This window comes from Mesoplodon densirostris, chromosome 3, assembly GCF_025265405.1.
Source record: "Mesoplodon densirostris isolate mMesDen1 chromosome 3, mMesDen1 primary haplotype, whole genome shotgun sequence".
Classification (NCBI taxonomy): Eukaryota; Metazoa; Chordata; class Mammalia; order Artiodactyla; family Ziphiidae; genus Mesoplodon; species Mesoplodon densirostris.
The window spans coordinates 6,554,266-6,578,987 of NC_082663.1; the positions used below are offsets into that span (position 1 = coordinate 6,554,266).

Sequence of the window (24,722 nt, forward strand, 5' to 3'; positions counted from 1 at the left end):
AGTTTATCCCTGTAGAAAATGCATTGCCTGAAAGTAGTTAGATCATTCCCTGCCAGATCTTTAGGGCACACTGTTTCTGACCCCTCTATGTTACTTTATTTTTGTTGTAATGAGCTCTAATTTGTATTTTGTGTAAAATTTGAAATTTTAACATTGACGTATAACACTTAGAGCCCTATGTTATAAGGAAAATTGGGTTCTTGGGCTTTTGAAATGTTATTTTTTAAGTGGCAAATACCAAATTAAAGAGAGCTTAAGGTAATTTAAGAAATATTTTGGGCCTGTCACATATCTTGAGAAGGCTTGACTCTTCAGGCCAATAAGAGACTAACGCATCTGCAAACAACTGTCTACAGAATTTCATGGACATCCTTTCACCTTATATGTTCTATGTCCTCTCATCTGTCTAGTGGGAAATACCTCGTGCAGTGCCAGTATGACGTGGGCAATGTATTTGGGGATGAGCACTGTCTGAAAGACAGTGATCAGAAGCTGTCACTTTTAGCTGTACCAGGCATATGGGAAGTCTAATTTCATCCCTACAGGGTTACTCCAAGGTAGATGAAATTGTCATTATCATTTTAAGAGGGAAGAAACCAAGGTGCTGGGTTAAGAGGTGACCAGAGTCACGTGACTGTGGAGGCAAGGCCATGGTCATGCCCAGGGTCTGTGACACCAAAACCTGTCTTTGTACCTGCTCTCCTGTCCTGTCTGCCCTCCTAAGAGCTTCCTCCACATGTACTCTACTTTCCTCCATGGTGGTTGATCTTTGGTGGCCCCAAGCCTCACAGAGAGAGCTTGGCTTTCAAATCAGCCTCACCTGGGACTTCCTTTGTACGTCCTGCCTATATAACATGGCCAAGGTCCTAAAACCTCTCTGAGCCCACAGCCTGGCACTGAGTGAGCATTACAGGACAGTGAAGCATCATCTGAGGTAAAGCAGGACCTCTTTCACACCTCTTTAGATATAGCAGCCCAGGCCTGGGGGTGGAACAGGTCCGGGAAGGAGCTCAGGAGAAAGAATGGAGAGGAATTGGAAAGAGGGTTTGGAGGCACTGAGTAATGGGGAAGCCAATGGTAGGGCAAGAACAAGGACAGGAATGTCAAAAATGCTGAAACATTGAAAGTCTGAGGAACAATGCCCTGCTTGGTGAATTAAGAACTTCTCGTGGGGAGATGATCAGCCCCAAGTTTATCCTATCACTTCTGTAGCGGAGGTCACAAAACTATGGAGACAAGGAAACTGTCTACATGTTAAGAGCTGTTAGCCAGAAAATTACTGAATACAAAGGGTGCATAATATGCATTTATTGGTTACTTCATGTGCCACATTTACTGCATTGAGCCCCACACAGGCATTATCTAAGCTAATCCTAAAACAGACTCACAACGACAATGCCATTGTTAGCACCCTGGACATATGATTGAAGGGTTGAATTTTCTTGTGAGCTCAAGGCACTTACACTGTTCCTTCTCACACTTGGAGGAACTTTTTGAAAGAGAAAGCCACCAAACTGAAGTCAGGAATCTCAACACTTGGCATAGGGCTGATAAAAAGAAAAAGAAGAGTCTAAAATGAAGGTAGCACCTTAGCCATAAATGAGAATGAACCATCTTAGATGATTGCTAAGATGCCATGCTTTTTTTTAAAAGAAGGATCAAAATTAATTTGCCTTCCAATTTAGCTTGGAATTTGGCATGTTAAAACCTCTCAATTCCATTGGCTTGGTGTCTACAGGTGGATCACTTAATATCGTTCTGTTTTTGAACCAAAACTGCCCTTAGCCTGTTTAAAGAAAGCAGAACCTGAAAGTGTGAACCCACAAACAATGATATAATGTAGGTAGATTACCCATCCATCTCATTAATGATAATTCCATGAGATTTAATCACATCCATCTCATTAATGATAATTCCATGAGATTTAATTACAGATAAATATGACATTGCACACTTAATACTATTCTTATCTATATAGAGAGGCAGTTCTAAACTCAGAAAAGTATTATTTTTATTCCAGAGTAGGAGGTCTATTCAGTGAGTAATTTAACCAACCACAAGACAAAGAAGCCTCGTGCTCACTCCCATGGGCCTAGGTGACTTGGACACCCAGACTCAGGTGCAAGCTCTTTCAGGCCAGTTTGAGAAGGGCCAGATGTGCTTAGACTCTTTGCAGTAGATGTTTAACTTTTAAAAACAAGTATTATTTTGATTTTCTCCTTTACATCATTCTCATGCTAATTGTCAAATTAACCTTGGAGAACTCATTCTTATCTTGGCACAATTTATTTGCAAAACATTTTATATTATGATTGAAGATTATTTACTTCCAAGATCAAGTGAGCAGTCTGCACATATAAGTGGGGTTTTCTGTGAAAAGCACTTACCAAAACTGAGGAACATTTAAGTACATGCAATGAAGCTTTGACGTGTCTCAAGTAAGATTTTAGTTCTGAAAATTCTTGAAAATTGACCAAGGAAAACACAAAACAGGAATGATTATTTTGTCAACCACACCAAATTTTTACAAGGGAATTTCCAAAGCCAGTATGTTCTGTCATAAAATAAAGTTTATAAAGGCAACAATTCAAGGGCTAGTGCATCTCTTGGGACAGAAAGTTCTTTTATCTCAGACACCAAGGACATATCTTTCAGTGTTGCTTTTCAATTTCACTCTGAGTAGTAAGGCAACATTTTACTGCACCAAAAACTCTAGCCAATTCATTCAATCCACAAAGTGGCTATATGTTAATAGAGAAAAGGCTGCACATAGACTGTTTCCTTTTTTAAAAAAATTCAGTTAACAGAATCAGACAGAGGTTTTGGCATCACAGACACACAGGCTTACTGTTTAGTTTAGTAATAATATTCTTACCCAAAATATTTCCTCCTTCATATAGAACCAAGTCACAAAAGAAAAGATTTGAAGAGGAATTAAATGAAAGGATGATTCAAGCAATTGATGGAATCAATGCACAAAAGTGAGTACTTTTAAATTATCATTCCTCTCTTATTTCAATCCTATTATTTGAAAATAATGACATATTTTCCAAAAGAATTTCCCCCCAAACTCTGTCATACTTATCATGACAAAGCCAAGTTTTCTGAGACAGTTCATTCATTTCACCTCAAGCGTCCTTAATAATAGCTTTTGTTAGTAGTATTTCATCTTTAAAAATTTTTTTAACTCCGCCTAATCCTCCCCAAGTAAATTACTGATAAACAACATGATACATAATTATAGAGAGAAAATTAGAGCATAGTGTGTTCAGTAGCATATTTTTTAAATATCAGTAGATTCCACATGGGAAAATCATTAAGTTGTAATGTGTGACACTATTCAAAATGCATTCATCTCCCCACCCCGAAAAATCAGAGAATGTGGAGGCACCTGTGCTCTAAATCCTGGAAGAGGGTCTTGAGCATTAGAATCTGAATTCATGGAGGCAGCAGGAGGAAGACCAATTCTTTGGAGGCCAAAATATTCAGTCTATAAAGCCGATAATTGCTACTGTAGTTTTAAATGGTCCAAAAAGGCAGGAGACAAGATTTAAAGAAGGTGGTGGCTTTCATGGCTTGCACAGAATGATTACATTCACCGGCCTTGGAATTCTCCTTAGGTGTGTGTGCCATGGCTCACATCATGAAGGGCAGGAGGTAAACAACTCAGTGTGGTTCCTGGTACTCATTAGATGCTCCATAAATGTTTATTGAATTAAACTGCGGTGAAAACCTTAGTAGATCCAAATGAAAAGGTTTTATGTGAAAGTTTTTATCTTTATGGAAACCTATTTAATTTTTATCATGAAAGTTGACTCATGGAAAGTGTAAATGATTTTCACCTGGACTGTGCCTCCAAAATTAAGTTACACAGCTTTGCGAAATGCATACCTCTTCTAGACAGTGCCTTGCAAGTGTGCATTTCAGAATATTTACAGTACTTATGGAGGAATCACATGTGTATGTATGTATGTAGGTGGTGTGTGTGTGTGTGTAGTTCCATACATATACAATAATGTCTCTAGGGCTGGCTAGAGCTGTAATTCAGATATGCCAGCACATTGAATGCACACCTGCCTAATCCCCGCTGTATACTGCAAATAGATAAAGCCTTCCACCTGCCCTGGAGCACTCAGGGCACACCAGCAGTGCCGAGATAGGTGTTCTGCTTTGCCTGATACCAGGATCAAAGTAAAAAACAGTCTCAACTCTGCGCTGATTGAAACCTCAACACCTCACAACTGAGAAACAATGATTCCCTGTAATGTACTGGCACCTAAAACCCAGGGAGGTCTGATTTCACACAATGTAGATTCATTCGACCAGAGGAAATAGCAGTTACTACTTGTAACCCACTGGAATAAAATACAGCAGAAGAGAGAAGAAATATTGTTCCTTGACAAAGTTTAGCCAATTACAATGATAATAGTAATAATAAAAAACGAATGTATAAAATCAGCCTCAGCATGTCTTCATGCAGGACGCCTACCTTGTTAAACTACTTTTATGCCCACTTTTCAGAATGTTCTTACTAAAGGAATCATTAGAAAGTACAATCATTGGCTTTGCTTTATTTCTGTCAAGGTTGTTTGTGAATCGTCTGTCAGTATGGTATCATTTTGTACTCAAATACATGTTTGGTTACCACCTTTGTGTTATAGCATAGTTTTATGCTAAAGTCGTGGTTAACGTTGGTGTAACTGCTTATGCTGTAATTTTCCCAACACATTCAGAAATCAAGTGGAGGAAAATGTCATGCTGTACTCAAAAATCAAAAGTGGAATTTTTAAAATGGAAGCTATCATGCACCTATTTTTTTAATTAGCTTCACTCCCATTCTGTTATGCCCTACTCATTAACCTCTCTTGTTCTTCGATAAGATGTTCTTCTGATCTTATTTGATTTTCCCACTGAGGATTCAGTAGGGACTCCAGGCTTGATGTACCATTCAGCCGTTTTCTGCTATTGCCATAAAACAGTGATTTATATGCAGATTTTCATGTATTCATTCATTTACTCATTTAGCAAGCATTTGTTAAAGGGTGAACAATGTCGTCATTTGCTCAGCATCAGACATGCATAGCAAGACCCCAGGCCTAGTGTGACCCCTCAAAGCCCTGAGTGAGGGGAAGAAAGATCACTGCACAGATGCCCTACAGTTGTGACAGGTAAAGAGGAGCAGGACAGCACAGATGAAAAGTCTCAAGTTTTCTGGAGGAGGTGACACCTGGGCCAAACCTTGAAGGAAACTAAGAGGGAGAAAGGGAAGCCTTCATGGTGTGATAACAGGACGCGCCAGGGTCAGAGGTGTGCTTCCCAGTCTTTAGCACAATCAGGACACACCACGCCCCTGCAGGAGTCTCTCAGGGTAAAGAGGCTTGAGTGGGAAGTTGGATGCCCTGAGAAGCAACTTGGAGTCCGCCTGAGGGGGTGGGGCGTGAGCACTTTGAATGGTTCTAATCAATGACTGTGTGATCACCACCATCCTGCTGGTGGGCAGAGGATTCCTTAAGACAGGAAACCCCTAAAGTGAATGCTGCAGAGCCAAACCAGAGGTGGCCAGGCCCCCCTGAGGACAGAGCTCAGAACAGAGGTTTTGACTTAGTCTGGGTGGGTGATGTCAGCTGAAAAACAATGCACAACCTGAGAGTTGTGAATTAAGTTTTACTGGGGGCAAAATGAGGACTGTAGGCCAGGAGACAGCCTCTCAGGTAGCTCTGAGGAACTGTCCAAAGAGGTGGGGGAGGAGGTCAGTATATACGTGATCTTGGTGAAGGGGGCACGTGCAACCCAGCACATGTTTAAGCAGAAGATGGCCCCTTCTCGAGGAGCAGATGTGTCCATTAATAATTTTAGTGCTTTTCTAGATGTGAGAAGAGGCAAGAAATTGGGCTCATAAAATCTCCTGAAAATATCTTAACTATCTGAAGACCTTTTCTGCCAGTTTTCCCAGAGCACAGATGCCTCATTCATGATCTCCACCCTGAACCCGCTTGAAAGTGTGTTGAAGGTCAGTGACAGCAATGGCCAGTGACAAAATCCTTGTAGAGGCAGATGGCAAGTGGCAATTTTTAGTTGTCCGTGAGGTGAGAGGGAAGAAAGTGTGTACCAGAGGTCTGCCCCGAGGAGGATTACCAGAAGCTTCTCCTCTCTGGAGGTGCAGAGCGGGGAAGGGGATGCCCTGTGGGTGGACGGACCAGACCATCCCCTCCACGGCAGTATTTTTCTCTTGAGGAACTGGGCGCTCCTGTAAGATTCATCTCAATAGAGGGATGCGCTGTACAGTTAATATTCAGAATGAGATTGCCATGTCAGGTTCTTCCAGATTGGTTAAAAAAAAAAAAAAGAAAAACAATAGGAAAGAGGTAATGTGAAAAGGGGAGAAACAGGGGCTTCTGGGTTGCAGGAAAGGAGCTGGTGAGTTAATGAAGGACATGGGACCCAGGTTTAATTATGTCTGAGTGGAGTGGAGTGCATGTATGAGTGGATGACTGACCGACCCCAGGGCTGGGGAAGGATCAGGCTTCCACACTGAGAGACTACCTATCCAGCATCATTTATTTCAGCTGCAGGTCCATGGACCACCTTTCCCAAATGCCACAGGTCACCCATGGCCTTAGTGCACAACTGAGGCCACTTGGACCTTTGGATTCAAGGCTGCATAGATAGGTGGTGTGTTAGTCAGCTGGGACTGCCATACAAAATGCCATGGGCTGAGTGGCTTAAACAACAAAAATTTATTTTCTCACAACTCTGAAGGCTAGAAGTCCGAGTCAGGGTGCCAGCATGGTTGGTTTCTGGTGAGAACTCTCTCCTTGACTTGCAAAAGACAGTCCCCTTGCTGTGTGCTCCCGTGGCCTTTCCTCTGGGCTACGCAGAAAAAGAGAAAGAGCGAGCTCTCTGGTGCCACTTCTCATAAGTACACTCATTCTCTTGAGTCAGGTCCCCACCCTTAGGACTTCATTCAACTCTAATTACTTCCTTGGAGGCCCCATCTCTAGATACGCACACTGCAGGTTAGGCCTTCAACGTATGAAGTGGGAGATACGAACGGTCAGTCCATAATGAAAGGAAAATGGTCTTCTCTCTATTTTAGCATCCCCTTCTCAATAATATTCCAGAATAATTCTGCATGAGGATGTGGATCTCAGCTCAAGTGAAGATCTTGTTTAGAATTTCCTTTTTTGGCCTCAGCCTAGCACAAAAGCAACTTAGTATAAATTAATAATCATTTTTTTTGTGTGTGAAGTGCAGGGGCAGGGTTGACTTTCTTTGTGCCAGGGACCACTTGGGTCAGGAAAAGTCAGGAGACCGGGAATATTACACACATTCTCCATTCTCTTCTCTGTCTGTAGTTCCAATTCCCCAAAATATTTGACCTTATTTTCCCACACAAATCTTTCTTACTCTAAATATCCATATGACATTTATAAATCTCATAGTTTCCTATGAATCAGTAATGGGAACTGAGGCCACCTCAGAGAACCCACAGAGACGTGAGACCTGTGGGGAGGATGTGCTCTCCTTAACTCTGAGGACAAAAGAGGAAGAATTGGACCCATCACTTATGGCTTCAAGGAAGAAGCCTTTGGCCAAACCTGACCTGCTGTGGGAAAAGGAAGGCACAGGGAAGGTGTGGGTCTGGTAGTCTCACCAAAAATATCTTTGCTGCAAGGGAATTCACCTCAGGAATAATTGGATAAGACAGTTTTACCATAAAAGATAAAATAAAGAAAATAAAAGAGGAACATTGAAATGGACATCATGAAACATTAACAACAAAATTTTGAAAGATTCGATTGCAAAAAATAAGAATGCAAAAAATACTTAGATGCACTTAAAATGTGTGTAGATACATGGTTATAGTTGTATTTGGGTGTATCTTAGAGAAAGCAATGATACTTTCTTTCTCAAGGTCGATCACTAAACGTTCAGTATCTAATGTCAGACATACATTCTTTACAATATAAAAAAAGTCTGCTCTAAGCCTCTGCAGATTCCCCTGGGAGTAAAATGAACAGAGGAGGGACTCTGCTATTTCTTATCAATATGTGTAACGTATATCACTGGTGATACATATCCAGACTATACTGAAATGTCCCATCAAATGCCCAGTCCTTATATTTCACCAAATCATCTAAGCCAAATTCTGTGCCAAATACACAATTCTGTCTATTTCATGATCTTCACTGTCAAATGGCAAAAAAAATCACCATGTCCATCGACAGATAAATGGATAAAGAAGATGTGGCACATATATACAATGGAATATTACTCAGCCATAAAAAGAAATGAAATTGAGTTATTTGTAGTGAGGTGGATGGACCTAGAGTCTGTCATACAAAGTGAAGTAAGTCAGAAAAAGAAAAACAAATACCGTACGCTAACACATATATATATGGAATCTAAAAAAAAAAAAAAGGTTCTGAAGAACCTAGTGGCAGGACAGGAATAAAGATGCAGACGTAGAGAATGGACTTGAGGACACGGGGAGGGCGAAGGTTAAGCTGGGACAAAGTGAGAGAGTGGCGTGGACTTATATGTACACTACCAAATCTAGAACAGATAGCTAGTGGGAAGTAGCTGCATAGCACAGGGAGATCAGCTCAGTGCTTTGTGACCACCTAGAGGGGTGGGATAGGGAGGGTGGGAGGGAGGGAGACACAAGAGGGAGGAGAAATGGGGTATATGTATATGTATAGCTGATTCACTTTGTTATAAAGCAGAAACTAACATACCATTGTAAAGCAATTATACTCCAATAAAGATGTTAAGAAAAATAAAATAAAATAAATTTAAAACTTTAAAAAAAAAATGTATACTCATCAAGAATTATACAACCATTTCTTTTTGGGGGGATAGGACCTGGATTCTTCTTTTGCCTCCAGCTTCTACTATTGCATGATAAATTTGGTAGAGACGGCAGGAGAGAACAAGCTGTTGTATCTAGATCAGCCAAAGAGCAAATGATTAATGCTCTCGAAGACTATTGTCAATTACTAGCTGCCTTTTATATATTTGTCATAGCTTGGTAAACTGTTGGTTTTGGTGGGTGGGAGAGATAACTGCTCACTGAAGGATGTGCAAAGATTGATATATTATCATTTTCTAGTGTAACGAATCCAAAACTGTGAATCAACAGTTATTTTACCTATTATGGCAAAATGGCCTTATGGCTAATTAGTTGTACAGCAACTCTGCTTGCAGCCAAGATTCTTATGAGCAAATACCTTGAACCGACAACTGGAATTCAATCATTTCCCCAAGCATCCATCCAGAGATCAAGTCTTATGAACCTGTGTTAGGTGTTGGGGACACAACAAAAGGCAGAGTTTGTCTTGAGTGCTTCCTGTCCACCTGCAGGACAGACAGGTAACTAAAACCTAGAAAGATGGGGGCCCCACTAACCAATGAGGAGCTGGTTTTATCTCCACTTTATAAATTTTGCTCATATTTTATTTCCAAGCTTATATTATCCAGGAACACTTTTTAAATAGAAATTTCATCTGTAATAAAGAAAAAAACTTTTAAATAAGTTACTGGCATACATTATTCATAAGATATCCATAATGAATATAATGAATAAAAAATGAGTATAGTTAAAATTTATCTTAAATTTTATTTTCTGCTCTTTCTAATATTAACCAACCTTTGATTCCTCCAACTAGTGCCATAAAACAGAACAATAACCTATCTCTGCAGCTGGGGCAGTCACAATATCAAAAAAAAATTACTTTCCTGATACCTAAAGCTTATAACTTTGAATCCAAAAGTATTTTTAAAGTTCTCACTTTTAATGGCAGTCATTCTAGAATACATGACTGACTTCTGGACCACAGTTGAAATTGCAGTGTCTGTGGTTTAGTCTCCTAGGAAACTCAAGTTCATCGTGGTACATGTGCTGTGAGCGTCTTCAGAACTGTCCAGATGTTCCAGGCACACGGCTGTCCAGGTAGCCCTGGAGATGTTCCTCCACAAATGTGCCAGTCTCCTGGGTTAACTGGGTCAACCCTAATGTGAAACCTCAGTGTACATTTGACCTGAGTCTGAAATCAGGAGGTGACTGTCCCTGTTGATTATGGGATAACGTGTGACAGTTTACTTGGCCTTTATTCCTGGATCGTCAAAGGCCTTCTCCATTTGTCTTTATCTCCCAAATATGTTGCAGATAGTCAAAATCCATAGAGATATGACCAATAGGTTGGAAAAGTGCTATATTTAGGAATTCTTGGGAATTGATTGCTGTTTTTACAGGTATAATATTTTATCTCTAGAAGTATATATATATATATATATATATATATATATATATACACTCTGCCTATATATAGATATGTAAGTATAGATATAAATGTAGATATAGATATATAGTTATATACACTTGGAAATTTATACATAAATATGCAGGTATTCATGCATAAATACTACATGCATATACATATGCAATTTAGGTAATTATATATTTTAATTATAAAAGTCTTTATTTTTAAAAAATCAGAAAGTAGAAATAAAAATTCCTCAGTGTAGTGACTTAACCTAGATGGTAATTTATTTTGTTTGTATTTATTTCTAGGTATTTTTCTTGATGCATAGATTTCAATTTTTTCTTACATTTCTGTACTCATGACTATAAGAATGTGATATCTCTCTGTTTGCTTAGCTTTATTTCATAAACTGTGTGTTTATTTTACTGCAAAATGTGTGACTGTACCGGGCATCATATGCCCAGCTTGCTGGGTCATACACCCAGGGTGGCCGTTTAACCTGAGATTATACACAATGTTCTAGTGAAGAAGGGTTTTGTCTTTAAGGTCTTTCTCTAACTCAACTGATTTCCCAAAACAGATTTCTGAAAGTCAATCAACGTGTAAGAATGTTACTTCCATATGCCTTTTATTTTTCAACATCTGAGAGATATATATGTATTATGTATGTGTGTGTTTATGTTGGCATCAACGTACTATGTTAGTGGTCTGACCTGATTGCTTCTTATATTAGTATTTGTACCCATTTTTTGAAATCTATATTCAAGCATGACTTTTTTTTTTACTTTATAGAAATGAAAAAAGTGACAATGAAAGTATTTTTAGTAAGTGTGAAAGGAGTAAAATCTTCTTGCCTACATCTGGAAGCCACTCTAAATATTTCTGATGCTCTGTGATGTGTTGCTTGCTATAACCTAAGAAAAATGGTGCTTCTCTCTGAACCAGATCCTTTAGGAGATGAAAGTAACATGTGGTTTCAGTAAGACATCAGGGAATAAATTTATTGACGTACTTGAGTCCTTTTGATGACTTATCTCCCTAATTATTTAAGTTGGATAACTTGAGTTTCAATTTGGTTTGACAGTTGGTTTGTAATGTAGAATTTTCAAGACCAGCAGTGTGTGAATAAGCATGTTATATTTGCATATCCTGTTAACAAACCTAGATTCCATATTTGGCATTATGAAGAAAGAAGAATGCAAGTCATTTTTAAAAAATAGTTCCAGATGTTTGGTTGGAGGTTTGGTTTTATAATGTCTGTCCTTTTTATTTCCAGGCAATGGCTCAAGTCTGAAGATATTCAGAGAATCTCATTGCTTTTCTACAATAAAATACTAGAAAAAGAAGTAAGCTATTTTTTTCTTCAAAATCAATCATTTTTCCAAAATATTAGTTTTTTAAAAATTCCATCATGAAATTGTATTCATATCATTTTACATGCAACATTTAAACTGCCTCTAACCATATCCAATTTCTTTCTAGCTTTTCCTGTGGTTCTTCCAGGCATATATTGTTTTACCACATTTCTGGTTACCAGGTTTCTGTCTTTGGCTAGTCACCTCTTTCAACACTCCTGTTAGTAAATGGTATCTGTGTGATGTGGAGCTAAGGGAAAGGAAAGAAGTTAATATCTTGCTTTCTCAGTGAGAAATTTTCTTAGAAAAGTTTTTAAAAGAAAGCAAAATCCTTTCTGACAAATTTACAGTGTCTTTACACAAATTATTTTAACTTTTTGATAAAAATATGAGATTTACATTCAACCACTGTTTGGGAGAATTAGACACTTTTAAGTTTTGTTGCATCTAAGTACTTTCACATTTTAACTCCTAAAGTAGAGCTATTTCAGGCACGAATAAATAACCAGACATTTAATTTGTACATGTCAAGCTTAACCAGGATTTGCTAAGGTGAATTAAGTAATTATTGCAGAAAGGACAACTGTTCTAGGTTGGCCTTATTCATTTGCCTTTTTTTGTGTGTTGATCTAGAAAAAGAGCAGGTTAGAGGTAATTTGCACCATCTAACCATATAATTATAGTCTTAGTTTGAACAGAAGCTACTATGTTAATGGCAACAGTCACAGCACAGGTATTAAAACTCTGTTGAGAAAATTCAGTTCATTGTTTTATGGATATTGAATGGACATAGAAAATATCAAAATTCTTTCCAAAGCTCATCAAGTTTGGATTTTACAATTGCACCAAAGCTTTCTTTTGTACTAGTTGGTGATCAAGAAGGTCAACTTTCTGCTTCTAAGTCAGGGACTTTTACTGCAGAGAGTTTACCAAATTGATGTTTGATACAATTTATTATTATTATTATTATTATTGAACAATTTAGACACTAATGACTACTTACTGTTTAAATGTTAAATTATTTCCTTCCTGATAGAAGTCCTTTTCCTTGATTAATACCACAAGGAAATTCCAAGTCATGTCTCTGCACAAAGCATAGAAAATAAGGACATAATTGAGTGCATAAAATATAATCACATTTCAGCAATTACGCTAGCAGAGCTTCTTCATCAGCATTGTAAATTATCCTGGCTATGAAGTCACAAAAGTCACCAAAGAAATATTCTAGTAAACAGAAAATGATCATTATTAAAACATGTAGCTTTTGCTGACATTCCCCATGTGTACATATCTACAGAGGCCGACTTTGAGGCAGACTTTAGACAGCATTGAGATTTAAGCTCACTTTTTGTCCTCCTATTCCCAACCTGCTCTTCAGGCCAGCAGGAGGGGTAAAAGGCAGCAAGACATAGAGGAAGAGAAGCCAGACCACCCAGAGGTCCATCATCTGCACCAAAATCCCAGAGGCTAAACCCAAGAAATACATACCTAACTTCCCATAACTTGGGACACAGTTTGTGCAGATACACTAATGCAACCTGCCAGCACTGTCAGGAGGCTTCAATAGCATTGCCACAAAAACTTTATTTCCTTTAATTTTATCATAGAGCCCTTGTCCGAGGGGCAATAGTGCCTCGTGGTTGGAAGCCTGGGTTCGGGAGCCAGTCCAGTGGGGTGAAGATTCTGGTTGCACCATGTGCTGTGTGTTTCTAAGAATGTTAATCAGTTGTTCTGGTCCAAAGTTTTTTCATACAAAACTAGAGACAGCCATAGCTCCTGCCTCATACAGTTGTTGTGAGGATTAAATGAGTTAGTCTGCAGAAAGCCTTGAGAGTGCCCGGCACACCATCACCAGAGTCAAGGGGACATGTGGCAGACCGTTATCATCATGAGTGCAGCGTTGACTGGCTTTTCCTGCGTAAGCCAAGGAGGGCAGCCCCAGGCGGGCAGCCACACTGGTCAGTTTATGATCCTGGATGTTATGGAAAGCCATATGAAACTGCTGATTATGCTGGGCAAGTAGAAAGAGTCCAACAGCCAGACCCAGACAGGCAAACAGATGCTCCAACAGAGCCTGCTGGTCTTCTGTCTTATAATTTCACTCACCACCTCTCAATGATAAAATAAAATGATAAAACAAATAAATAAAATGAGACCATTGCATTTCCTCAGTACTCTTCAAAAGCAAAACATGGCTATGTGAAAAGTCCGCTGCTTTCCACAAGCAATCTCGGACCTCAGACCCACAAGGGAAGCAGGACACCTGCACACTTCATTGGTCCATTCAGTTCACTCCCTCGTCTTTCTGGCCAGGCGCTCTGTGTCTCCTTGCTGGAGGGATGCGATTGCCTCTACGTGGGTTTCTGAACAGGTCGACTCACAAAAGTCATGGTCTTTGAAGTCATCCTTTCACAGCTCATTTGGAGGGAGGAAGCTTTCGTTGCCAGAGGTGAACAGCCATTGTCCTTAGGTTGTTTTTTTCCACAGTCCGCAGGTGACGAGTGTGATGTATGAACCAGGTGCAGTTAGATGTACCTGCTGGATGACTGTTTCAGCCCTTCTCTCAGACAGCTTGTCATTCCTGGTTTCTTTTCTCCCCTCAGTACCGAGCCACTGCTCTTCCAGCCTTCAAGTACTATGTGACCTGCGCCTGCCTCATATTCTTCTGCATCTTCATCGTGCAGATCCTGGTCTTGCCCAAGTAAGTACCTACGGTTCTACTTTGTGATTCTCACTGGCTGTGTATTTCTGCTGGACTCAGTCATACTAAGGGTTACGAGGGGATGCACAGTTTCCAACGGAGTGCTTATGTAACATGGGCGGACGGCAGGCAGGGTGGGGAGAGGACGGCGGGCAGGGGAGGTGATTTCAGGCTCTGTGAAGCTAAGTGGCCCCCGTGTCTTACTCAGTTTTAGTAATTTTGAATTTTCAAAGTGGACATGTTGATTGACCTTCTAGGGATTTTTAAAAAAATAAATTTAACCATTTTATTTTGATTTCCATATTATTCTGATGCTCATGTCTAGGAAATATAACCCAATAAGTTGACCCAGAAAGAGCAAAATCACCAGATGCTGTTTCAAATAAACAAACAACATTATTATGTATTGAAAGGACAAAACCTGCTCTGGGCTTACTTTGCCCACCCCTCCATTCTGGTTTCATGTTCTTCTCCCTGAAGCCCACCCTCTCTGCCATCTCTGAGTGTTATGAGTCACTGTCCAGCTTGCCCCCCCCAGAGGAGACCTGGGTACAGAGAACTGGGTAACCAGATTTCACACTTTCACATTTTTCCTCCTACTGGTGAAAACCCAATCACTCCATGATTCCTAGGTAGACGTTCTCTTATACCTTATTAAGGAGTGGAATGTAAGTCAACTGTCTTTTTTTAAATAAACTGTTTTTTTCTCATCATACAATCTAAAAGAAAATACTTGTCCTTCTTTTAATAATTGGGGATAAGAAAGAAATTTAAGAAAAATTTTCTTTCCACTCATCATTACCTCTTTTGTGAAGGCCACAGCGACCATTTTCAATCTAGTTGGAGTTAGTCGTATGATTGCATTTAACTTCAGCGGTGCAGCCAGCATTTGTGGGCAACCTGAATTGCTGAGGCTGGGTTACAATTTGTCTCATGAAGATGCTGAGCAAACTAGAAAGAAATGGTCTGCCTTTCCCTCCATACCCCAAAGGATGTTCTTCTGGACAACTAGCCGATACCAAGGCATTTAAAGATTAATAACAAGTGATCATCTTATTCGTACATGTACAATCCCAAAGCTATCTGCCCCCTTTTAGAAGACCTTCCCACTGGCCACCCCCTTCCTCCCCTTTCCCCCCATAAATGAGCATTGAAATACATTTGCCAGATGAGTTCTTCCTCTAGACTTACACAGTCTTCAGTGAAATTTGCCAAGGTCAAGCTGTCAGTTTTCCAATGAAAAAAAAAATGTTAACAATTAAGCTTCTTCTAAGTTCCAGGCCTCTGCCACATGGTGCAGGAGAGAAACAGCTGTTCCTGTACAGACAAGGCTTATTGAATAGTAAAGCCGAAGGACATGTAAAAAGTGATGTAGTTGAAACAAGTGTTACCAAGGGGAATGAGCCCTTATTTATACTCTAAAGTAGAGACATTCATTCATTTTTCTACATCTTCCTATTGGATGAGTATTTTCATATTTTCTACATCACAATTAAGACAGGGTTTATCACCTACTGTTTGGGAGGGGAGAAAGTGACCAAAGCATTATAAAAGACGATGCCAAAGAAGACAAAAGGACTTCTGGGGACCAGGAAAAACATTCCATGGAGTTATACTTTAAAAAGAAATCAAATTGGTGTCTTTTCTGTCTTCGTTTTTATTTTTTTTTTGTCTCTTTTCTGTTGTGTTGTTTTATGAGAACACATCGAAGTTCGTTCCCTCAGGCATCATTACCAATTATTGTGTTTCTCTTGAGCAACAAGTTGGATTTTGAGCATGAGGGTTGTGAAATAGGTACGGGTCACATTTCCCTCTCTGTGTTGGCAGTTAGAAGGCACAGAGTAAGGTCTGCAGACGCCTTTCATGGAGACTTTAGACCTGCACTTTCTATACCGGCCTCACAGTATAGTATAGTATAGTATAGTATAGTATAGTATAGTATAGTATAGTATAGTATAGTCTTTTTCCTCCATTTTTCTTTCATGTTAATGTCCTAATTTTTCTTTTTTTCTTTTTAAAAATTCTTACTCTGAAATATTTCAAAGATACAGAAAAGTACAGAGCATAATATAATAAATATGCATTTGCACACAATCCAGATTTCACAAATGTTGAGCCTGTGTCATACTGACTATATATAAGTTTCTGTGCTCTTGGGGACATTATTGGTTGGTATGCCTCCTGTAAACAGTATCTATTATTATGGGTTTTTATTGTTTATTCAATCTGATATCTTTTTGTATATTAATGTGACTTTATTCCATTTGTATTTTGATTCTTTTATTGATGCGTGTGGGCCCACTTCTACTCTCTTATTTTATATTTCCTTTACTTTGCTTTTCTTTGGTTTTCCCCATGCCCCAAATCTCCCATCTTCTTAACCTCTAAAGGATTGATCAAGTTTTCTTTATTCTTATTCTTCCTTTACTATATAGAGAGAGCAGGGGGGAGAGAAGGGGGAACCTATATATTTTCTTTCAATGATTACCATTGAAATTTTAACACATATTCTTAATTTAATAAATTATAAAGTTAATCATTATGTCTCTTCTATGTAATTATTTCTTAGGATTTTAGTTCCAGATGGTAATTACAGTCAATATTTATTTAGACTTACTCACATTCTTTATCATTTTATTTGGTCATCAGTGCTTTGTAAAAATTATATTTTCCTACAAGTTTATTCTCCTTCTTGCTGATGTGTATCATTTATTAGTTCTTTTAGTTAGTATCTGTGAGTCGCAATAGCTCCTTTTTTTGTTTGTATTAAAATATCTTTAGCTGTTTTATTTCAGTTTACCCTTGAATAATAGTTTGGGTGTAAAATTCTTATTTTCCCTTAGTATTTTGATGATATTATTACAATGAATTTCAGCTTCTGTTGTTGCTAAGGAAATGTCTTCTTTCAATCCCATTATATTCCTTTGTAAGTAATTGGTCTTTCCTATTTGTATGCTTTTCAGCTTTTTTTTTTTTTTTTTTTTTTTTTTGCAGGGGGCAGGATTTTTACTATATTGTTTCTAGATATGCACTTGTTCTTATTTCCCTATGTGACTAGTTGTGATTTTTGTTCAGTCTGAGGATTCTTGTCTTTGCTTAGTTCTTAGCAATTGACTGCCTGTTTCACCTCACATATTGCTTCTCTCTTTTCCTCTGTCCTTTCTTCCTAGAACTCTTATCAATTGTACATTGTGCTGTTCATTCTGTGCTCCAGATCCTGTAATTTTTCCTCAAAGTTTCCACCTCTTTAATTCTTTGTGCTGCATTCTGGTGAATTCCTCATCCACAATGAGTTTATAATTTCAAAGATCACTTTTTCATATCTAAGAAGTCTACTTTTTATCTGAGCTTTTCTTATAATTCTCTATTTTGCCTATGCTTTTTATTTTTTTCCATTTATTTTCAGATTTTAAACATGTTGTATGAAAATATCATTTGTTTCCTTCTGTTATTTATGGTTCATAAGTGCATGAATTCTGTTATTTACTCTCACTATTGTTTCTTCTGTAGTCATGTGTCTCCTTGTGTTATCTGTAATTTCAACTGTGAGTTCATCAAAGCCAGGGTTTAGGTCCATGGTGATCTCATGTGTTCTGAGTTCTGAAGACATCACTATGATATAGTTTTCACTGTATCCCTGCCAGGACCTCTGGGGTTCACCAGTTCAAGCCACAGTATTTTTTTAAAATACTTAGGCCATGTGAGTTTGATTAGCCCCTTAACGTGGATCAGGATTGGGGATCTCAGTTGTCAAAGATTATTCCTTTTCCACTTATGACCCTACATAGGTACTTGGCATCCCTGAAAATTACCAGGCTGTTGGGCATAGTTTTTATGTTTCCTGATAGGACAGGCCTTTATGCCTTCTGACTTTATTCAAGAGCTCAGTTCTTGTTTTCCATTGAAAAAGTCCTGTGAGCATCACCAACCTTGTACTGACATTAAATCTCACATTCACTCCATGGCATGTATCAGCCCCTGGTCCCTCCTGGGCCATTTAGCATCAGTGCCTCTTGGCATTCTACTTTGAATACCCTCTGTGTGTCTAGTGTGTTCTCTTCCTTGCTCTGAGGGCATCCATTTAAAAATAATAATTGTTATATTTTATGAAGCATGTTTATTGAGATAATGGTGCTTCTCACTTTTTCTAATATGCCCTGCCCTAGCTTGTTTTTAAATATGCTGAATTACAGTTTTACTTTGTTCTTTTGGTAAACTGCTTCATGTTTTGAGGGGGCGGGGAAAGAGAGAAATGATTAAATGAGTGAGTAAATGAATAAATAGTGAGTGAATGAATAACTAAGTAGGAGCTTAGAACCTTGAAAGGACCAGAAAGAGGAAGTGTTTCGCTGAAAGGGGGCCTTACATCATCCCTTTTGGGCCCATAATTTTCAAATCTGGTTCTAGTCTCAGGATTTCAGCAGATGTAATTAAATTATTAGTTGGACCCTCTGTTTGGAGTTGTTCTCTCACTTCTGTCAGCTTTGTACTATAACTTTATCAGAAATGTGAGCTACCTTCAAAGACCAGAAATGAGCGAGCATGAATTTTTACATTTTTTAGTAGTTTCATTCATATTGTCTGCCAAACTAAATAGATTATGTTAAATCATTCATGGCAGTTATTAAAATAACAATGATTTTTTTCTAATAAAGTTCAGTGAGATATCATATGTTTCATTACCCAAGCAAAGTTAAGAATAATAACATTTTCCTTAAGGAAAATTAATAGCAAATTACAATATTAAATGTCTTAGAACTATTATTTCCACTGAGATTCTTTAATATACATTCTATTACTCATGTTAATAATCAATGCTCATTAATGATTTAATAATAATTACAAAAGAGTTGCTTTTATTTTGTTATCTTCAAAAAGGGAAAAAAAATAGGAGAAAGTTTAATGGTAGAATCGTTCATGTCCATGGAAAGAAGGCTTGGTTTTCTAAACAGAAATGATGGAGAACAACTTTTTGTGAAGGCAGTTTGCTTTGGTGGGCAACCGAATTGGTTGGCCCCCATATTGGATACCATGAAGGTAATTTGCTCCCTGCATACCTTGATGCAGTGGATGTGAATCTTTGGGCAAAGCAAAAAATAAAGAAGGAAGAGAAGAGAAGGGAAGTGAAGGGAAGCAAAATATGAAGCAAGATAATTCTCACTGTCCAAGATAAATGAACCAGGTACCTTTTACTGAGATGAACAATATTCAACTCTGGATTCAGGTCACCTGAAAGTAAGGAAATGCCTCACAGTTAGTAACTTGAATATAAGTTAGAAGTTTTGTTCCTCCATAATCAAAAGCCCGAGGTCCCTCAGATTCCTTGGGAGTCCTGGGTTCCTCCAGAACACAGCTCTGCTTTCCCTAGAGTTTGGTCCTCCTCTTCATTTCTAAGATGGCAGCATTCACATTCTGAGCAACAAGATGGAGGAACAGACCCAGAAGCAGAAGGCAAAAGCATTTATAACTGAGTCTCTGCAGACGCCTCCAAGAAACTACCTCAGGACACTTTGGTCTATAGCTCAAGACTGAGATCTTAATCACACGTGCAAACCTAGCTGCAAGGGAGGCTGGAATGTGTAGCCTTTAGTCTGTGTAACAGGGTGCCCATCTGAAAATTCTATTATCAGGAAAAAATGGATTTCATGAAAACCAGTAATCTCTCCAGGAATGAAAGGTAATTTTAGTTGTGGTTACCTATATGTCACTGATACAGTAAGATTTGAAGGACAATAACAATAAAAAGGGAGCTGAATGTGTTTTTACTCAATGAAACAGGCCATTATACTTTTACTTTGTATCTGGGCAATATTCTGAACATTTGTAATAAAAATAGAAATCCATAAGAGAAATTCATACATACATTCTGTCCATCATTTGTGGAATCACTCTACAGCTGTTTATCAAGCTACCATATACCAAGCATAGTTCGAGATGCTGGGAAAGCAGCAGTAAGTAACCCCCCAAAAGTCCTTTCTCTCATACAGCTTACATTCTATTAGGAGGCACAACACTAATGTAATAAACAAATACATATTAATTCAGTTGTAATAAGCTTTAAGAAAAATTAAAAGAGTAGGCTACTATAGAGGAGGGAAGGTGGTAATTCAGATGAGGGCTGTCAGGGAAGACATCACTGATTGACTGATATTGAAGAGAAGTCTGAATGAATTGAAATGAGAACTACATGGATATCTGGCAGAAGAACATTCTAGGTGATGGAAGTCACAGGTGTGTTCAAGGGCCAGCAAGGAGGCAGGATGGCAGGAGCAGAGTAAGCCCTGAGAGAGTATGGAGATGGGATCACAGGAGCAGTGAGATGGGCAGGTCATGGTGACCTTCACAGGCTACTGGAGAGCTTTGGATTGAATGCTGAGTGTGATGAGAAGCCCTGGAAAGTTCTCAGCTGAGGACATGCTGTTGCTGTGCTTGGGGTATTGTTCTTGCTGTTCCAGAAGAGGGAGAGGGTGGGAATAAGAAGACCAAGGAAGATGATGGTTTGCACTTGAGTGGCAGTGGAGGTGTAAAAAGTGATCAAATTCTGAGAAGTGTTATGAAGAGCGATGAGGAAAGTCTTGCTATTAGATTGGAGATGAAGAATAAGAGAAAGCTAAGTTCTGTGGAGTATTTTTTTGTTTGTTTTTCATTTTTGGCCTGAGCAAATGGAAAAATTGGGCAGCCATTTACAGAGAGGGAGACTACAGGGGAAGGAACAATTCAGAGAGGAGCATGGAATGAAAGGCTCAGCTCTGAGCATCAAAGGCATGTGTGTGCATATTAAGTGTCCAGGTGGTGGGGCTTCACGGTGGGGAGGGAAGGGTGTATGTAAGCCAGCGGTTCATGGAAGGAGTCATGGCTGGAGTCATAATTTGGAAGAATCAGAGCATAGGTAGTATTTATATCCCTGGGAGGTGATGAGCTCACCTAAGGAGTAAGTGTAGAAAGAGAACACCGCGGACCTTTGGAAAATTCAGGTCTTCAGCCCTTATTGTTGGCATGAAATGGAAGCTCTTAACTCTGCCAAATGTAACTCCTTTTCCCTTTCCAGCCTCACAGGACTTTCAAGTGGGTGGAACACCTCAAAGCTGCTAAGTCCTATTATCCGAGAAAGGCTGCAATAACTTGTAATGGTGATGAATATTTAAATGCCTTTTCTCCTTTTCATTCTTTGATTCTTTCTTTTAACAAAGAACCTTTCATTTTGAGGTTCTATCACCTATCACTTAAAGAGGGGGAGATTTTTATTATTTCATGCTAACGTATAGTTAAAGTTTTTTTTTTTTCCCTTTGGTTCTTATTATCGTTGCTAAATACCATGTAACAGACGTGAACAGAGCTTTGATGAGAGAATTCGCATCATTCTCAGGGGGAGAAAGCTGAGGGCACAGAGGGAGAAGGGATATGAAAGTCATCACATTAAACAGAATTCCAGAGAAAGACACCATTATTTACCCATAGAAATGGTTTATAATTAATATAACTCTTACACTTTGGGGGAAGGATGTATCTCTCTGCTGCATTTTTCCTGTCAGCAAAAGTGCATCCGCATCTCCATCAGGACCACCTGTAAGCAATAAACTAACTGGCAAAAAACCAAAAGGAGCAAAGACCTTGTCTCAAATCAGCCTTTTCCATATACTGTGACAATACACTGTATTAAAGTGTCCAAGTCAAAAATTATCACTAAGAAGTGTAATTTTTCTTGCCTCCTGACAGGGGAGAGTCAAGTTTGCTTTGCAGTGAGTATATAGATCAATTATGCCTGTTTGTTAAAAAAAAAAAAAAAAGCTTTGCAACCAGAATGTTAATTAAAATTGATCACATTACACAAACAGCCAGATATTGTTCACTGTATCCATGCTTAATGAGCCTGAACACGCTTTTGATAGAACAAGCAAGATAAATGGTTATATTTAAGAGCTTTTGACCAACCATGAATTTGCCTTAGGGTAGTTCTTGTTCTCTGGGATGAAAGTTACATTCAGCCAGACAAGAATGTCAATGTCTGGACTGGAACAGTGGATAGCCTACCCTGGTGGAGCAGGTCACCCAGAATATGAGCCACTCTGGGTCTGGATCTCAGGTTGTGACATCATGTTCTGCATACAAGATCATATCAACTACACAGAGAGATAGTTGTACTTCTTCCTCTCCAATCTAATGCCTTTTATTTCATTTTCCTGCCTAATTTCCCTGACTAGAACCTCCAGTATAACATTCCATAGAAGTAGCTGTGGCACACATATGATCTTGGGAGGAAAGCATCCAGTCTTTCATTGTTAAGTATGATGTTACCTGTGTGTTTTTCAAAGATGCCTTTTATCAGGATAAAGGAAATCCCTTTGATTATAGTCTGTTGAGTGTTTTTATAATAAAAGGGTGTTGGACTTTGTTATACTGAGCTATTGAGATGATCATGTAGGTTATCTTTCCTTTATTCTATTAATACAGTGTATCACATTAATTGATTTTCAAATATTAAACCAACCTTGCCTTTCTCAGATAAATCCCACCTGGTCATGGCATATAATCCTTTTTATATGTGACTAGATTCAGTTTGCTAATACTTTGACAAGGATTTTTGTATCTATATTCATAAGAGATATTGGTCTCTAGTTTCATTTTCTTGTGCTGTCCTCGTCTGGTATTAGTATCAAAGTGACACTGGCCTCATAGAACCACTTAGTAACTGTTCTGTCCCCTTTATTTTCTGGAAGAGTTTGTGAAAAAGTGGTATTAGTCCTTCCTTAAGTGTTTTGTTGAACTCACCAATGAAGCCATCTGTGCATGAGCTTTTCTTTGTGAGTAGTTTTTATTTTTGTTTGTGTTTTAATTACTAATTCAGTTTCTTTAATTTTACAGGCCTATTCAGATTTTCTATTTCTTATTGAGTCACGTTTGATAGTTTGTGTCATAACATACTTTTAAGAATACTCATTCCTGCTTTAATGAGCATTTGTCATCCATTCCACCAAAACACAGATAGTTCATCGTATCAGGACCACTGTTTTCCCTTATCTACCTCTCATCCCCCTTTAATGGATTCTGACGTTTGAGAAGAAGCCAAGTAGGGGTCATCAGATACATTAAGGAAAATATATCACCAGATACTGTTCACTGTATCCAGTGGATTATTATAAAATGTGGGAGTCAAATTTTAACACCCTTATTGTTTTCTTGGGCTCTAATACAGCTGTTTGACCCAATTCCAGAATGTTCAGGATTTCTATCAAGCATCTTCATGGTGGAATAATTATTCCTAACAACAAACATTGAAATTCACTTTAGAAAACAAGAGCCTATGAAACTCACTATAGTACATGAATCTTTTATTTAAATTCTGATTCACAAAATAAGTCATGTGATTTGAACATAGATTAAACCATGATAATTGTCACTAAATCTGTTGAGATTTGAGTAATTAAAGGCCAGTATAATCCATTATCACATCTATTCATAAGGAAATTCAGCTATGGCATATCCTATGGAATATGTAGATATTGTCTCCATACTTCTAATTAAAACTGAATGGTTGGCTCTTTTTCAAAGGGAAAAGGAAGAAAGTTGAAGTAACTGATTTTAATTATTCCTAAGTTTCCATCTAACCACTAATGCTATCATAGTACCTAGAAAAAAAAACTTGAATTAATGGATTAGAGTCCTGTAAAGAGAATAGAAATGGCCTCAGGTATTTCACCATGGGAATTTAATAAAGTGAAGTGCTTACAGAATGAGGGGAAAGCTGAGAAACCAAACAGGAAGGCAACCAAGAGGTGAGCAAGGGAGGAATATGCTACCACCCTACGTTTGAAGGGACACAGGAGGGACATGGTATCACCAGAAATGCAAGATCCTGGACTTGCCTGCAGAGGCTAGAACCATGACCAGGCAGGATTTTTCCCCGACAGGGATCTGGAACCTCAGAGACAGCAGGAGTTGCAGCCCGTTCAGAGAATGACTGCTCCATAGAGAGTGAGGAGAGATACCCATGCTTCCTCCTTCCCCCTTCCAGTCATTCCCCGCTACTTCCCATTGGCCAAACCTTGTTAGAACCAGTTGGCAAAGAGTCTGGAAAATGGAGTTTGTAGGAGATGGAATGGAAAAGTGTTTGAAAACAAACGGGAAATTACCAGCACACTTAGTGATGAATTTTCCCAAATTTGTTGAAATACATTAGCCTCCAAAGGCAAGAACCTCTGTGAACAGCAAGGGGAATAAATATAAATAACACTACATGTGGTGTATTATACTCAAACTGTTGAAGCCAAAGAAAAAAAAAGAAGGAAAAAAAAACTGTAAATGAAGCCAGAGGAAAAAAGACATTTCATACAAGGCATCAGTGATGGAAATATTGGCTGACTTCTTATCAGAACCACTGATATAAGCATAGTCAATCCTGAA

General features: G+C 38.6%; 1 protein-coding gene across 3 annotated transcripts in view; it reads left to right on the forward strand.

Annotated features, from left to right (window-relative positions):
* The window catches only part of ADCY2 (adenylate cyclase 2), a 440,892-nt gene that overhangs the window by 326,606 nt on the left and 89,564 nt on the right, over positions 1-24,722 (forward strand). For all 3 annotated transcript variants that reach the window (XM_060092712.1, XM_060092713.1, XM_060092714.1), the window contains exons 12-14: positions 2,901-2,981; positions 11,542-11,611; positions 14,224-14,321. In XM_060092712.1, the coding sequence (XP_059948695.1) occupies positions 2,901-2,981; positions 11,542-11,611; positions 14,224-14,321 (249 nt within the window). The remainder of the gene's footprint in view (positions 1-2,900; positions 2,982-11,541; positions 11,612-14,223; positions 14,322-24,722) is intronic.